This window comes from Lissotriton helveticus, chromosome 1_1 (assembly GCF_964261635.1).
Source record: "Lissotriton helveticus chromosome 1_1, aLisHel1.1, whole genome shotgun sequence".
NCBI classification, from domain to species: domain Eukaryota; kingdom Metazoa; phylum Chordata; class Amphibia; order Caudata; family Salamandridae; genus Lissotriton; species Lissotriton helveticus.
The window spans coordinates 1,151,437,980-1,151,455,474 of NC_136057.1; the positions used below are offsets into that span (position 1 = coordinate 1,151,437,980).

The 17,495-nt window shown below is 47.4% G+C and overlaps 1 protein-coding gene across 2 annotated transcripts in view; it reads left to right on the forward strand.

Annotated features, from left to right (window-relative positions):
- The window catches only part of MOV10L1 (Mov10 like RNA helicase 1), a 1,293,514-nt gene that overhangs the window by 1,139,101 nt on the left and 136,918 nt on the right, over positions 1–17,495 (forward strand). For both annotated transcript variants that reach the window (XM_078678939.1, XM_078678944.1), the window contains one exon: positions 14,934–15,074. In XM_078678939.1, the coding sequence (XP_078535065.1) occupies positions 14,934–15,074 (141 nt within the window). The remainder of the gene's footprint in view (positions 1–14,933; positions 15,075–17,495) is intronic.

Here is a 17,495-nt window from a genome sequence, read left to right on the forward strand (position 1 = left end):
TTCTTTTGAATTAATCCAATTGCAAAAGCAAGTGCCACACCCTTCCTTTTCTGTTCTTCTAGGTGGGATTTGTATTTTTCATTGTTGTTAAAAATAACTCCAAGATACCTCTGGCAGTTTGCTTCGACAATGCTTTCATTGTTCAAAGTCCAAGAAAGTTTCTTAGCTTTACTTAGATGAACTGCTAGGATTTTCGTCTTCCTGTTGTTAATGCGAAGCTTGTTGTTATTTGAGTATTCAGAGGTAGCATCCAGGAGCCTTTGCATTCCGATCTTTATTTTGCTTAACAAAACCACATCATCAGCATATAGTAGGTTTGTCAACGACCGACCAGATAGTTTGGGGGCGTGGGAGTTGATCTGATTAAGGGCTTCAGGAAGGTCGGCTAGAAATAAATTAAAGAGTGTCGGAGCCAAGACACACCCCTGTTTGAGGCCTTTTTCCGTCAGAATTGGGCGGAACAATCTTGAGCCATCCCCGATCTTAATCCTGACCCATGTGTCCTGGTGTAGAAGTTGTATGGCTCTTAGGAGGTCCGCTGGAATGTTGAGTCTGGACAACTTCTGCCAGAGTTTGCTTCTGTTAACATTATCGAAGGCCGCTTGGAAGTCAATGAATCCCAAATAGAGTGGGCAAGAACAGAACTTCGCTTGGTCAATCAGGCAGGAAAGGGTCATAAGATTGACTGAGGTGCCGTAGTTTGTTGTGAAGCCTGTTTGATTCAGAGGAATTATAGAGTTATCATCCGCCCATGCCCTAAGTGAGTTGAGCAACACTCCCGCAAAGTACTTTGCTTCATTGTCAATGAGTGCGATAAGGCGATAGTTCCCTGGGAATTTTTTATCCCCTCCTTTGAAGATCGGTGCGAGAATGGATCCACGCCAGGAGGGCGGTATGATGTTATTTTGCAGGCTTGAATTAAAAAGGGTGCTTAAATTCGCAGCCCAAAAGGTTGCGTCTTCCTTGAACAGAGCTTGAGGAATTCCACCTGGACCAGGAGCACCATCCTTCCGTCCCTTTTTTATCATTTTTTTCTATTTCAGCCTTCTGGGCTGTTATAGAATTGACGTTGCTTTGAGACGAAAAACACTCATTTGTTGGTGCCATTTAATGATCAGCAAAGGGCCATTCCTTCGTTAGGGAGTTTGAAGTGTTCAAAACAGGTGCACGGACACTCTCTTTTTGTGTCACTTTGTCCACGGAGGGGAGACTTAAGTGGGTGATGTACGCTTCCCGATCGTTAAAGTGAGAGTAGAGAAAATCAACCCACTCTGCTTCCAGTATGCTCGAGGAGGCAACCTTAGATGCGCGCCCGGATACACTATTGATAGTATGCCAAAACCTGGCAGAGTTGTTTGTTTTAATGTCATGCTGCAGTTTGGCCCAGAACGAATTCCATTGGCTTATGCGTAGCTCACGTTTCGCTTTCTTAAGGTGACTGCTGGCCTCTCTCTCAATTTTATTATTTTGGTGGGATCTGTTGGATCTGTTTTTAAGGCCCGCCATAACCGATTCATGGATCTTGTTGCTGATAGTTTCTCAGGATTCGAGCGGGGCGTGTGCTTTTGACCGGTTTGGATTGTGAATTTTATTGGTTTCGCGTATCTGTCAATAAGTTCAGTTGCAAATGTTGACCAGTTGGCAATTATATTATCCGGGCACCTACTTTGGCGCTCGATTATTTGTTTGGCCTCTGTTGATACTTGTTGAAGATTCTTAAAGGAGCATTTAATTCGTTTGAGGTTGATTGTAGAGCTCTCGGATGGCAAAGCCCTTTCCTCTTCGTGTTGCATGAAACAGGTCCTCAGCATAATTTCTTGGGGGCAGTGGTCACTTTCTGTTCTGTTTCCAAGGCAATAACCTGCTATTTGATGGAGCAATGAAAGGCTGGCAAAGGTATTGTCAATTAATGAAGTGCCTTTTTTCGATAGATAAGAAAATCGAGGTGGCTTGTCTGAGGAAAAACGCCCGTTTAAGGCTCTAAGGGCCAGATTTTCAAGATTGCCTTGTAGAGAACTTCCATGTGGGTCGTCCTTGTGCCATCCAGGCCGGTCCTGCGGTGGTATCACCCAGATGCTGTCGTGTGATTTGGTGACCTCATTTTTTTGGAGGTCTGACATTAGCCACATGTTAACCCCTTCGACGCTCATGACGAGCTCTGCTCGTCATGAGTTACGCCTCTCGTACGCTCATGACGAGCTGAGCTCGTCATGAACCGCGGGTTTTTGAAAAACGTAGCGCACAGCGGGAAAACCGCTAGCGCGCATGCAGTTAAAGTCGCCAGTAAATAAGATTTCTGAATTTAGAGGACCTGTTTGCACTCTCACTACTGACGCTGTAGCTTCTTCTACAAAGGATTTCCTTGATGCTGTATTTGGACGGACGTAAGCGTTCATTAAGATTAGCCTCCAAGTTTGGCCATTGCTCGAAGTGTGAGAGATTCTCAAACACTGGAGGCAGTTTGATGAGCCCGACAGGTCCCAGGAGGTGACTGCATTTTTTGTTGATATACTGCAAGGCCGCCGCTCCCTCTTCCTGGACGTTTCAGTTTGTGAGCTGGAACGTGATGGGGTTTAAAGCCTTCTAGGTGCTGCGGTACCATAAGCCATGTCTCTTGTAGTAACAGTATATCGAAACTCCGAAAATATGAAATTGTGGCGTTATCCTCAAGTTTGCTTGTTAGGCCGTTGATGTTCCATGAACAGATTTTTAGAGGAGTCTTTTCATAGCGGACATCTCTGCTGGGCTGTCAGCGGAGGAGGCGGGTTGTGTTCTGGGCGCCAGCCAGCCATGACCATGTACCGGCCTCGTCATGATTCCTAGTTGGTGTGGTCCCGTCTTCTCTTACATTCCTCAAAGGGTGGACAGAAGTGGGGGATTTGTTGCGTGCTCCCCTGAGGACGGAGTATACTAAACCCCTCCCTGCACGACTGTGTTCCTCATTATGGCTGCTTTCCTGTAAAACGTGTGGATAACCCGCTTCCTTGCCCGGTTGTATCAGTATTCCCTATTGCTTGAAGGTATCAATTAACCCTAGAATATTGTTCATTGCCTCTGCGGTACTCCAGGTGACCTTGGTGGATTTGTTTGATTGGCCTTGGCATGGTGCAATAAATTCTACGATATTATGTCTTGTGTGGTTATTGCCTTTGACAGTCCTGTCGATTGAATCCGCTTTAAGATGTTACCGCGATTTAGGACGTCATGGCAACCTTTAGACTTGTATTCTGGGTAAAAGAAGGTAGAGGGCTTCCCCACTAAGTGCTGAGCTAATCGGCCTAGGCATTGCCTCTATTTTATCCGTATTGGACGTTTGAGCAACCTTTATCGAAGGGTCCGTGAGAAAGACCTCGTTATGCACGGTGTCGGGCCTTTCGTTATTTACTTGACCGAGGGCCAATTTGGCACTCGCTGGGAGTGCGCCCTGTTGGTTTTTTACACAGTTAACTGTGTCTACCTGCTTTAAAATGGGGCCTCCAAACTGCCTTGTCGCAAGACTTGGTGTGTGGTTCACAGCCTTATCGTTCTGCTTGATGGATGTGATTGGGGAAGCCATGTGAGTAGTAGTTTTTTGCTCCTTTGCTCCGCTGAGCACACATTTTCCTAGAGGAGTCAATACTGTTGACAAGCAGAAAATATCACTCTTCCTTCTTTCGCTGTCCCGGATGATTAGTTGAGCTTCCGTTGTAGTTACTGGATCAGAAGGGTTTTTTAGATCATCATCTCCTGACGCTCCAGGACGTCTAAGGGTGTTAAACATCGGGTAGAGATTTAAAACTTGTTTACTCCTTCTCATTTTATTGCGTCCTTTCCGCTTCCTCTGTCTTTTCACTTTTCCCACCGGATCACCCTCTTCTTGTCCAATTGGAGAAAGAAGGGTGGAATTTGCTCTGCTGGTGACTTGAGGAAATTGCTGTTCGCTCGTCCGCCCCCTTGCACCGCTGTCTCTTGAAGACGGGAGGAGTTGGCCCCTTCTTCCCCTCTTGACCTTAAGTTGGAACATGTTTTTGCTTGAGGGACTTCACTTGGATTGCCTAAATCAGCGTCACTGTCTTTTCCAGGGAAGGGTTTAGCTTTTGCTAATTCTTTTAGGTCTGCTACAAGTTTGTGCATTATGCCTGGGAGTGACCAGAGTTTCTCCACTATTGGTGAACAGTCACATCCTTGCTGCGGGCGGTCTACAGCTTCCTGGGCCCGTCTGATCAGGCTATTTAGATTTGAGATCCTCTCGTCGATTTTGACTACATACACGGCAAGTGTGTTTAAAAGGCTGATTTGAATGTCCATTTTATCCACCTGATAAGTCATTGCATCTGCTGATTTTTGGAGAATATCGAGGGCGGTAGCCCATGCTTTTTCTTGTGAGGGGACCTCGCTATTGTCCTGCCTTGGTGTTACTGATGGCTGAGGATGTCGAGGGGAGGTACCTGCTCCATCCGACGTCAAGGCGGTGACAGTGCCCTTGATGGAATGGATCGCATATTCGCCGCTTTGACTACACGGGATGCTGAAGCTGGCTTCAAGAAGCGTTTGGTTGAAGTTTTCCAGATTAATAGTTTTTTCTACAGCTGGTTCTATATGGAGTTCCAGTGTGTCAAATGCAACACTGGATATGGCGACTCCGGATGGTGCAGAGTTGTACTGATGGGCTCTCTGTGTTGAATGAGGCTTCCTTGCTGGGCTCCCCCTGACCACGGTTTGATATGCCATTGGCGGTTTGGTAGTAGCAGTGGCTAACGTGTGACTGCGTTGGGAAGTCCATGATGCCCCGTTTGCCGCACTACCCTTGATGATGGTCACCAGTGGACTTAGGGGGATTGGGAGGCCAGTGATATTCTTGTTGCTACAGAAAACCGTTGACCCGGCGTCCTTTAAATAATTACATTTTGATGTTATCTTTGGTTGGTTACCAAAAAGTTTGCAGGCCGTCATGTCAGGACACTTCCTGGTGGCTTGAGACGTGCTTTCAGTTGTGATGTCAGTGTCGCTCAGCAGCAGATTGGGTGACTGCTCAGGGTCCGAACTTGACCTCGCATTTTTCCCATTGGTTTTCTTTTTCCTTTGGGGAGCCGTTGTCCTCACCCTTCCAGATCTCATCTCAGGGCGGACAGGGTAGATGAGGAACGGTAGCTATAGGAAGGCACGCTAGACTCCTACTAGACCTATACCCTCACTTCAGCTGCAGCTACAGCCAACTGCTGCTGGCCACCAAACGCTGGGCGCAGATCACAATACGCAGGTCACTGGTCACAAGAACCTGCCCAACCCGGGCCAGGAGAGGTTTTCTCAATCCTACACTCAGACTCACGAGCTTGTGCACCTCGCCTCATTGCCGCTCTTCTTCTCTCCAACCGGCAGCCACCAGCACCCAAAATGAACAGACAGAGCAGGAGGGGTTACTTCAGGGTGACGGTGGCAGCGATAGAACAGTCCCGGGCCTGCAGCTTGGTTTTTGGCACGAACTAAGTGGTGAGGGTGATAGTTTTCCGCTTGCTCAGTGTCCCATTGTCCCAGTGACCCAGGAAACAAATAGATGCGGGTGAACACACGAACTCACGGCTCGCGGCTCGCACAAAGGGCTGCACGCCTACCTCTTCAGGTGTGTATGGACGGTGTAGACGGAGCCTGGGCCCGGCCTCATGGAACAACCGGACACGTCCTCCTCCTCCAGCAGCACTGCTCGGCTCGGCTGCACGCCTGCAGCACAGCACTGCACGGCACACCCCAGGCGCAGCCCTCCGCTGCTCTCCGCTCTGCTCTAGGTTGCCTCCAGGCCCCGGAACGCACAGCATCGCAGCTCCCTCGAGCAAATGCTCAACAGCGCTCAACAGGAAGCAGTGGCAACAGCGCTCAAGCTCTACTCAATGACAAAAGGGATCTCTGAATTGTCTATGCAGGGAATAGCTGTTGTGTTACTAAATCAATGATCTTGATGATGCAAAGATTCTGTCCAGTAAATGACCAGCTTGGTGTGGTGGTCGCTGGACTAGCTTCCTCATTCATAAAGCGTTTAAAGACTTTAACCATAAGTTAAAATTGATAAGGTGTTTTTTAGCAAAACGCAAAATTAAGATAGTATAGAGGCATGTGATATTAATGTGCTGATATGTGTGCAAATTAGTGACTACCCATATTTATGAATAGTAGGCTGCAAAACGTTTGAAAGTAGCACTGCTTAGAAAAGTGGTTTGACTAAAAATGTGCTGATGCATGCTTTTCATGGTTAAATTCTTAACCTTTTAGTGAACATGTTTTATTAAATAAATGTTAAACATGGCTATGCAAATGTTACTTCCTATACCGAGAAGAACCCAAAAATGGCTGTGTAGAAGTTAATATTTAGTAGATTATGCTGAATTGATCACATGGAATTAGCACAATAAATTGACTTTGGTTTCCATTTATGTGAAAGGATGTTTAAAATAAAGAAAACGTGTATTTGGATTCAGAAATAGCAAAGTTTTATGTTTAAAGATTACTGGCTGAACACTATGGTATCTCGTGTGAGAAACAGAGGAGTGAACCTGTTCCCAGGAAGAACATTGAAAGATGATTGGACGAGAGGCGGAGAAAATGCAACATTAACTACAGCATTGATTCTGACCATTTATAATAGAACGTGTTCCTAGAGCAGGTTAATGCCATTTTATGCATGATCCCATGATTTCCACACCATTCCCCGACTCTTGCCATCCCATAGATTGTGGTTGCCACTGGTGCTGCACAGTTCCCTGCTTTATTCGTTATTGCTTTGAGACTCTACTGAGTTTGTTGGAACTTCTCTTTATCAGAAGTTCTTTTTTGATTTGATTATTGATTTTGGCTATATTTGAGCTTTGTGCTTGATCTTACTCTCTGTCGACCTTGAATCCTTTATGGGTTCTGACTGACACCTTTTCATCTGAGTCTTAGAATCTGGATCATCTTTCTTTATGGAACTCGCTTAATGCATTGCACTTTGATTGAACTAATCATTAATTTTCTATCAATTCTGTAAAAGATTGATTATTTGAAACTAATATGAATACAATTAATGGCTCAGATTAAAGACAATTTACTCTACTTTGAATTAATAAAACTCTTAAAATCTTCAATAACTTATTATTGACAGAACTTAGGTAGAGACTGTGATTAATAATTATGTGATGATTTCATCCTGATTCTCAGATTCAGCATCCAAGGTCCATTGGCCTATTGGATGAAATACAGCGGTAATCAGGCCTGTGTGTGATGGTAAACCGTGCTTTATCTAAACTGATTCTCGCTGCAGCAAAATCATCTAGAAGAAGTTTCCAGATGAAGTGTGACGTAAGTTCACTCTGTCATGATAGAAGGTAGCTGATGCCCTGTCGGAATAATCAGAAAGAATAATGTGCAGGAACAGATTCCTAAAAACTATGACTGTAAGGGCATTTTCTAGCATATATGGCTGAAATGCCAAAGACTCGAGTTGTATTGGGAGATGGTGGTTAAATACATACACAAGAAAACAAATATTAATTTCCCCTGGAAACTGACAGTGCTAATAAGAGTCACTACCATTCCCAGTTTCCCAGTAAAATACAACATAAGCACTTGTATTACTTAGCGTCAGAATAAGAAATGTTCGTAGCATCCCTAGATAACCCAAAATGATTTTGGAATATCTTAATTGTTGATTCATTTTAGTTAATATCGATTGAATTAATGTAATTGATTTAATTACATTTGTTCTCCATAGTGCACTGCATTCATTTTGGTATTCCTAAATTAAAGGCCTTAAGGTTATTCAAAATGATCCGGTGACAAGGGTCTGTGTGCTCTAGAGAATCACATGATCCCTCCGTAGTGAGGCGGGTAGAACTATTAACGGACAATGTTGATGTTGTTAGCTGTAACTCTTCAAAATGTAAACGTAGTGTCTCAGTGATTGTAGTTTTTCTACCTTCTTGCTTCCTCACTTTTTTTATTAGAAGACCCTTTTCCGTCAACTGAAATGCTTGAGTTAGAAAACCCTCCACTATCCTAAGATGACTACACACTCCGTGTTCACATACTGGTAAATGTTGCCACTCATTCTACTCTCACAGATATAAAGGTTAGATTTGTGGGGCTGTTGATGTGAATAGGCCATGAAAGTCAATCAGGGGTAACCAGATAACGTTAAAAAAATTACAATGGCGCTTTGGCTGATCCACCTAAAAATACACTTGCTTCTTCTGCTCTCTGGGGTAATGAAAGAAATGGCAGGAGCAAAAAGTAATTAGGTCTATCTGACCTCCTTGTGATTTCTCTACTTTCCATTGTTTGTGCCCCCAATGGTGTCCGTTGAGGTGCTAGTGTGTGACAAGGGGTCAACCCTCTGATGTCATTGGTGGATCAATGGACATGATGTCACTACTATAGCATCTGAAAGAAACACATAGTGATAGATTCTTTACCTTAGAATTACTCCCAGGCGTCAGACTGGATCCGAAAAGTTTTCGTCAACAGTACCCCTGCCGTCGGTAGGCAGCGTCGTGCGGCTACGCGTCCGTCATTTGCATCGCGGTCGCCGAGATGACGTCACGACCGCCACTTAGACGCCACCCACGCTCACGTCAGTTCTTTCTTTTTCCGTGCCAGCAAGCGCAGATCCGGGAGGAGCAGGAACCCCTAGTCAGTTTTTAACTGACTTTTCTAGGCCTTTTTGTCTTTATTTTTCTTCGAGTCTTCAACTCCTGGTGCAGTTAGGATGCCCGGTTTTAAGTCCTGCGAAGACTGACACCATATGATGTCGGTGACTGACTCACACCGAGTGTGTCTTTTCTGCGTGGGGCGTGACCACGACCCCAAGTCGTGCCTTAACTGCCGGGCCATGGCGCCGAAGTGGTCCCGAAAGCTGCTGGAGGCCCGGCAGTCAGCTCTGCGTCGTTCGAGGTCCCGGTCGAGAGGGAGGTCGAAGGATCCAAGTCTTAGCACTCTGGTCAGGTAAGGCGAAGCACAAGAAGTCAAAGAAACGTTTTCATTCTTCGAGCTCCCCTCGCCGGTCCCGCGACGCGTTTCAGGGTGCGGGTGGTGCCTCCCCCACGGCTCCGGCTAAGCCTGTGCGGTCGCGGCTGGCCTACCCACCCTTTCCGGATCCGTCGGTGACTCCGGCCCATATACAGGAATTCCTGTCGGCCATGGCTCGCCTCTTTGGCCCGTCTGGTCTTGCTGGGGCGCCGTCGGGCCCCGCGGTCCCTACTGGTGGTTCTTGCCTTTCCTCGCTGGCGGCTCCGGCCCAGGCGTTACTGCCGGTTTCGGCCTCAGCGCCGCATGACCCCCTTGGATCCAGGCCTGGATCCTGGTTGACGCCGGTTGAGCTTATAACACCTCTACCGACGTCGACCCTACCAGCACCACTAACGTCGTCGGCCTCTCCTCGGGACGACGTCGACCCCGGGTTCAGCCCGTAGGGGACGCTGCGTCAGGCTGGTGTCGATCAATGCCGTTCTCAACGTTGCTCGGGGATTTCTATCCCCATGTCCCTGCTCCTTATTTTCGGCATGTTGAACAGCCTGAGGAGGTAGGGAAGGACTGGAAGGAGTCTGAGGACCCTCTCGCAGCTGATTGCAAGTATGAACAGGAATGGGCAGAGGAGTTGGGGGAAGCCAGTGGTCTGGACACCTCGCCAGACCTTGACATGCTCACTCCTCCTACTGTGGCTACGGAGGAGGGTGCTAGTTATGCTGAGGTGTTGCATAGGGCGGCCAAGGCTCTACACCTCGTGCTCCCTACTGTGGCCGTCAGGACTAACCTCCTGACGGAAGTGCTTAAGTCAGCAGCTACTTCTGCGGAGCCGCTGCTTCCCTTCAATGAAGCACTTTCTGACGTTCTTTTGGGCGGTTTGTCCATGCCCACCACAGGGGCTCCTGAGGGTAGGAATGTGGCCCATCGAAATAGCCCGGATCCGGGTGACCTCATTTTTCTCTCCCAACACCCCACCCCGTTGTCTAAGCCTCTGCCTCCCCGACTGCCTTCCCCTCCGCCCCATCGAAAAGGGAATCCAAAAAACTGGATCTGTTTGGAAAGAAGATTTTTTCTTATTCCAGTTCTGTGCTGCGGTCCGTGAACACTGCATACCTCTTGGGCCATTATTCCCACTCTCTGTGGGATACGGTGGCGCAAGTGCTGCCTCAGTGTCTGGAGGAGACCCGGACAGCGCTCTCCCAAACTGTTGCAGGAGGCGCAGCTAAGTTCATGATTTGTTGTGGCCTAGACACTGCCAACTCACTAGACAGATAGATTGCAACAACGGTGGCGATCCGACGCCACGCCTGGTTGAGGACAGCTGGATTTTCGGGGGGTGTCCAAAACACACTTATGGCCATGCCTTTTGATGGCCTTCGCCTCTTCGGCGACAAAGCAGACAGCGCGTTGGAGCAGTTTGAGAACTCACGGTCTACGGCCAAGTCCTTAGGACTCTCGGCAGTCCGCCCTCCTCCGCCTTCTGCTTTTTGCTCCTTTTGTGGTACCGGAAGGGGCACCCTGCAGCGTTCGCAACAGAGCCACAAACCTTCCCAGCAGCAAACCCAGTGCGGCCGCAGACGCGGGTTCCGCCGTGGCGGACCAAGGGGCCAGCGGGTGGGACAGTCCACCTCCCCCCGGCCACCACTGCCTCAAAACCTTCCTAGTCCAAACTTTCAGGCCCATCAAACGGCACTGGGCGGCTGGCTTCGCCATCACCTCCCCCACTGGCGCATCATCACTTCGGACAGGTGGGTTCTAGCGATAGTCCGAAGGGGCTATTCCCTCCCCTTTGAGACTACCCCTCCAGCCATGCCACCTCGGTACCACCACATTTCTGGGGATCACTTGGTGCTTCTTCAGCAGGAAGTTGCAGCCCTCTTGGCTAAGGGGGCCATCGAGCACGTTCCGACGCCAGAAGTAGGTCTTGATTGCTAGTCCCACTACTCTCTGGTACCCAAGAAGGACAAGGGCCTGCATCCTATTTTGGACCTCCGGAAAGTCAATTGCTTCCTCCACAAAGAGACGTTCAAGATGCTCACTCTGGCTCAGGTTTTGTCTGCTCTCGATCCACAAGACTGGATGGTAGTGCTGGGCTTGCAGGATGCCTATTTTCACATCCCAGTTCTGCAGGACCACCGGCATTACCTGCGGTTCACGGTAGGCCACGAGCATTTTCAGTTCATTGTGCTCCCTTTTGGCCTTACCAGTGCCCCTTGGGTGTTCACGAAAGTGATGGCGGTGGTCGCCGCTCATCTGCGCAGGTCAGGGGTTTCAGTCTTCCCTTATCTCGACGACTGGTTGTTGAAGGCGGGCTATCCCCATGCAGTTATCTCCCACCTCGAGACTACTGCTGACCTCCTGCATTTGCTGGGGTTCTCCATCAACGTACCAAAGTCGCACCTGATTCCCTTTCAGAAGCTCCTCTTCATCGGAGCGGTTTTATATACGGCACGGTTTCGGGTTTATCCTCCCTAACAGCGAGTTCGGGATATTCGGGCTCTGATTCCGATCTTTCAGCCCTTGACCCGGGTTTCGGTCAGAGTAACTCTGAGGCTGCTGGGCCTCATGGCCTGCTGTATCCTGCTGATCAATCATGCCAGATGGCATATGCAAGTTCTGCAGTGGGACCTGAAGTTTCAGTGGGCGCAGCATCAGGGAAACCTGTCCCATCGTGCCCAGATCTCGGAGGGCACTGCACGACAGTTGCAGTTGTGGCTCACGAACCAGCATTGGGTCGACGGCAGATCCCTCTCCCTTCCCCAACTGGAGTTTACAGTGGTTACGGATGATTCCCTCCTGGGATGCGGCTGCCACATGGGAGAGGTGGAGATCAGAGGTCTCTGGTCGCCGGCGGAGTCCAAGCTCCATATCAACCTTCTGGAGCTTCGGGCGATCCGCCTTGCACTGACGTGAGTCCCTTGCTCACTTGGCCACTGGATTCAAGATAGCCTGGCTGATGAGGATTGTGAATCCAAAACCGGTCCCAGGATGCTTGTTTGCGATCCAGGGAAGACATGGCTTGGCAGTTTGGGCTGGACTGTTCCCATGAGGCACAGGGTCAGACTGATTTGCATATGGCCATGTCTGAACTGGGGTGGCTGAGTGAGCTAAAGAATGGTGATGGATTAAACCCAGATCAGTTGACTGGGGGTGAGTGTTTGATTTGCTCAAACGCTCCGTCCATCATCCCCTTTTGTATCGCTTTGTTCGCCCTAAGTTTGCACGGTATGCTCAGACGTGAGTCCCTTGCTCACTTGGCCACTGGATTCAAGATAGCCTGGCTGATGAGGATTATGAATCCGAAACCGGTCCCAGGATGCTTGTTTCCGGTCCAGGGAAGACATGGCTTTGGAGTTCGGGCTGGACTGTTCCCATGAGGCACAGGGTCAGACTGATTTGCATATGGCCATGTCTGAACTGGGGTGGCTGAGTGAGCTAAAGAATGGTGATGGATTAAACCCAGATCAGTTGACTGGGGGTGAGTGTTTGATTTGCTCAAACGCTCCGTCCATCATCCCCTTTTGTACCGCCTTGCACTAAAGGCATTCCTTCCCTCTGTCAAGGGGAGAGTTGTGTAGGTGTTCACAGACAACACTACCGCCATGTGGTACTGCAACAAAAAGGGCAAGGTGGGGTTGTGGACCCTATATCAGGAGGCTCTGCGTCTCTGGACATGGCTGGAACATCAGGGCATTTTCCTGGTGGTTCAACCCTTGGCAGGTTCTCTAAACGCCTGGGCAGACAAACTCAGCCGCAGGTGCATGATGGATCATGAATGGCGTGTTTCCTCTGCAGTGGTGCAAGGTCTCTTTCAGCAGTGGGGAGAGCCATGGTTAGATCTATTCTCCACAAAAACAAACCAATTAATAGGATGGTCCAAGGGTGAGTTTAACGACCCAAACTAGATACATATCCCAATATACAATATTCCTAACACAACCAGTATCTAGGGGTCAAATAGCCATATGACTCAACTGTGGACACAGACCTCAACAAAATACAAATAAAGCGGTGGAGACACAAAGTGCAAACAAGTGTGACATATAGTTACTGAGTTAAGACTCAAGGACATGGGCAAATATTCCCATCAGTAACCGTTCTGTACCGCCCTTTTTAACATCATTTGGGTTCTCCTTGCCCAGGAGACAAGACAACACAACACAGCCTACTGATATTATCAAGGCTCTGTGCAGTTCTTAAGAGAATGTGTTATTAAGAAGGGTGGTATTTCAAAAGAATGTAAGCATATTTGTGGTTACTGAATAAGCAGTGCAAAAAGTGGGTGAAAAACAACAAGTGTGAATAAAGATAAAATTGGATCAACTGAGTAGATTGTTAATTTGAATGATATCTCTCAGTTGTCCAAATTTAAAAATACAGTGAGAATACAGATTTGACAAAATATCTGTAAGCAATATTGGTCGACATGTTTCAGCATTAGGATGGAATAGTTCCCAGGCTTTCTCTTGCTACCCTTGGAGTTGGAGGATAGTCACAATTTTTGAAAGAAATCACTCAGATGCCCTGTGTGTATATATATGATGTTCTTTTTCTAAAATACTTCACAACTGTCCTCATCGTCTCTTGACCTTGAAGACTACCTTCCTGGTGGCCATCACTTCCGCTAGGCGAGTGAGTGAGCACCAGGCTCTTTCTTGTAAGCCTCCTTTCCCATCAGTCCATCCGGACAAGGTTGGGCTCAGGCCCCGTTCTTCCTTTTTGCCAAAAGTTGTTACGGCCTTTCACGTTGGGCAGTCTATTACCTTGTCCACCTTCTTTCCGCATCCTTCCAGGGAGGAAGAGAGGTTCCACCGTCTGTACCCAAAACGTGCGCTCTCCTTTTATCGCAACCGCACACAACAGTGCCGCGTGAAAGGCCAGCTCTTTGTTGGCTACATTGGCACCAAGAAAGGTCGGGCGGTACACTAGAAGACTATCTCCCTCTGGGTCGTCTTGTGTATCAAAGCCTGTTACTCGTTGGCTAAAAAGGAACCTCCGGTGAGACTGGGTGCTCATTCCACCAGAGCTACTGCAGCCACTACTGCATTGGGACGTGGTGTCCCCCTGCAAGACATCTGTCAGGCAGCCAGGTGGGACTCGCTGCTCATGTTTACTAAGCATTATTGCCTGGCCAGCCAAGTCCGGTGAGACGGCTTCTTTGGCCGTCCTGCTCTCCGTGACTTTCTGGTGTGATCTTGGTTTGCAGACCCACCACCGGGGTTGGTATTGCTGGGGTATCTATTCTAAGGTAAGGAATCTATCACTATGTGTTTCTTTCAGATGAACAATTTACTTACCTTCGGTACCGATATATCTGTAAGAAACATTAGTAGTGATAGATTCCTTACCCCCTCCCCCCACCCATCCTCCCCGTTCTGCGAACTGATTTCTAGGGTTACGGTCATCCCTTTCAAGGCCCTAGTTTCAATGCACCAGTGGTCAGTGTCTTGCATGGCTCTGCATTCCTGGCGCGGAAGGTTCTGTACAGAACTGAAGTCAGCCCGCGTGGGCGGGGTCTAAGTAGCGGCCGCAATGTCATCTGGGCGACCATGGCGCAAGCGACGGACGCGGAGACGCACAACGCCACCTACCAACACACAGGGGTACTGCTGACGAAAACTTTCCGGATCGAGTCTGACTCCTGGGGGTAATTCTAAGGTAAGGAATCTATCACTATTAATGTTTCTTACAGATATATTGTTACCAAAGGTAAGTACCTTGTTCTTCTAGTATTGTGGTGACTCCATATGTATGGTGATAAGAATATTTAAGTACTTTTTTTATATGATGTCCTGGGTGAAAACAGTGTTCCTTTCTAAAGTACCCTAATGCAAATATTTTCCATCTCTTTTTCAGCACATGAATGTGTTGGTAGAAGTAATATAGGTATTTTTGCTGTGAATAAAGTGTTAATCCTCTTGTGATACAAAGCACATATAGAATTTTTATATTTCTATTTCTAGGTGCGATCAAGTGAAGTACCATATGAAGAGGATACAAGATATATTTTGGGTTTCTTATCTAACCCTAAACGATTTAATGTAGCAATAACCAGGGCAAAAGCTTTGCTCATTGTGGTGGGGAATCCCCATGTCCTTGTTAAAGTAAGTACCAATCTATATCCAACGAGTCTGTTATTAAAAATAAACATTGAAAGTTATCATGAAGTATTGGGACCTGAACCGATAAATATATATTCTCATGGCATTATGAGAGGCACCAGTAATTGCCCTTCTGAAAGGCCTTCTACTTTAAAAACACATACTAGGCTAGGATTCTTGAGATGCACAGCCATCTAACTTTAGGATGACCTTGAAGCACAGTGTCTCAGGTTCTTCTGATGCGGGTTTTTCCAATGGTATGCTAGCAAAGCGTTACCTACATACAGAAAACATGGGGAATCTTTGGTTGCATAATTTACCACATTTGATGCTCAGCATGTGGGTGTTATGTTGAAGAGGACTCATTCTTTCGGACATTTTTGGCAACAGATAATATTTAGTTTTCCACTTTATAACTGGGTACCCCTCTAGTAGCTTACCTTCTTCAATAATTGTGAGCTGTTCTCCTGATAAGAGACATGAGCAAAGTATTCTTCCTAAACAAAAAGCAATTTGGAAACCTTGATACAACCTCGGCCCTGCTGACACCTGGCCATGACTACCAATATGAAGCTGGCTTTTCTTAGATTAGTCCACGTTCCGCCTCTGAGGAAATATAACACAGCTTCGGAAATGCATGCAAGGCCCTCCGGTGACTTCTATTTTCCTTAAGACACTTCGTTGCAGCCAGAATAGTTATTCTGCCCACTGAATTCCTTATGCTAATGTTGGGATCCTACTTTTATAGTATGAAGGCAATATTCCACTTAAAAATTTAATTTTTGGGGACAGCAAGAACTGGATTTGTGACTGGACTTAATGATCTCTTATGATTTATTAACTAATATTGCCATGATTAAAAATTACAAACGACATCTGAATTATGCATGCATTAAGTTGTGTAAAAGATCTTCATTTGTCCAATTTTTCTGTTTATTCAGATGGTAGCTGTTGCAGCAATTCAGCACACACCTGCCTCGCCCCGTTGTGTCCTATTGCCCTGGGGCATGGTCAAGACGGAACTTATACATAAATGACCAATAATTATTTACACCATAAAAACAAATTGATCTATATTTAATAAGTGACACAGGTGTAGGGCAGCAAAATAGAACATACCCGGGTATATAGTTATAAGGATGAGCACTCTGTGACAATGGGACAGGATACAACACCAATAACATATGACCCTCATAGTATGTCTAATACCCCCTTCACCGCCCTGGGTACGTTTGCCTTTGCCCCCAAATTTTTTCCCATCTCTTCGGGCAGCTTCTGTTTTGATAAATAGTACGTTCTGCCAACCAACACCAATCTCGATCTGCCTGCCAATCTTCAACCTCTGGTAATGCTCTGGCACCCCAGCATCTGGGTAGATTGCGTTTTGCCACCACCACTGCAAGCCAGATCTTAGTATATCTGGGCCATGCTTCTTCCCCCGGAACCACTAACAGGAACCATTGCGGCTCCAAGGGAACCTCCACTCCGTCACCTGCACCATAATTCTTCCCGTTTTACCCAGGTATGTCTGTGTCTCTAAGCATTCCCATATAAGATGGTAAAATGTTCCTTCCTGGTCATGACACTGTGCTTATCCCACCCTGCCTAAGCAATGCAGTAGCCTCCTGGAACAGTATGTGTGGTAGAAAACCTTCAATTGGATTAGCCCTAAACTAGAACTAGTTGCCACCTTCCTCAGTCCCTGAAGGGCCTCCATCCAGTCTTCATCCTCTATTGGACCCATATCTCCCGCCCATGCGGCCCTTAGTGGTCCCAAAGGTTCTGGGGCATTTATTTAGCGGATTTTGTATATTAATTATATTGCCTTCTCCTCCAAGGGGCCTGTCAGGAGTATATCCTCCAGGCTTTGGCCAGGTCTTTGCCCTCCCAAATGTGACCCTAGATGGCATGGTCTAGTTTCAGTCATCGCAGGCACTCCCCCGGTCCCAGTTTGTACACTTGTTGGAGGGTCTCGAACTTCACGAAAGCCTGATTCCTCCAAACATCACCAAGTTTTTTAAGACCCAGCAGTTACAACTTCTCAAAGAGCATTAGCCTACCCACTTTGTCCAATTTGTCGCTGGCCCACGGGGGCGGGGGGGCATTGCCGCGAGTTTTCATTCCCAGCCCAGGTATTTCGATTGTTGCTTGCCAGGATTTAATTACTGCCTGTGTGCGCGCCTGCAGCCCCCAACCCACCCTCCTATCATATATTAGGTGTGCATAACCCGTAGCTCCTATTTGTGCTCTGTCTACTCTGCAGGCTGGTTCTGTCCTGCCCACAAACGCGCAGTCATCATGGTGTTTTGAACTGATTAAGTGTTTTAATTTCTTATCTATAGTTGGTGAAAGAAATATTAAAACAAAAGTAAAACGATAGGGCTTTCACTGTACTCTAGTTGAGTCGGTATAGCTGGGTCTGAG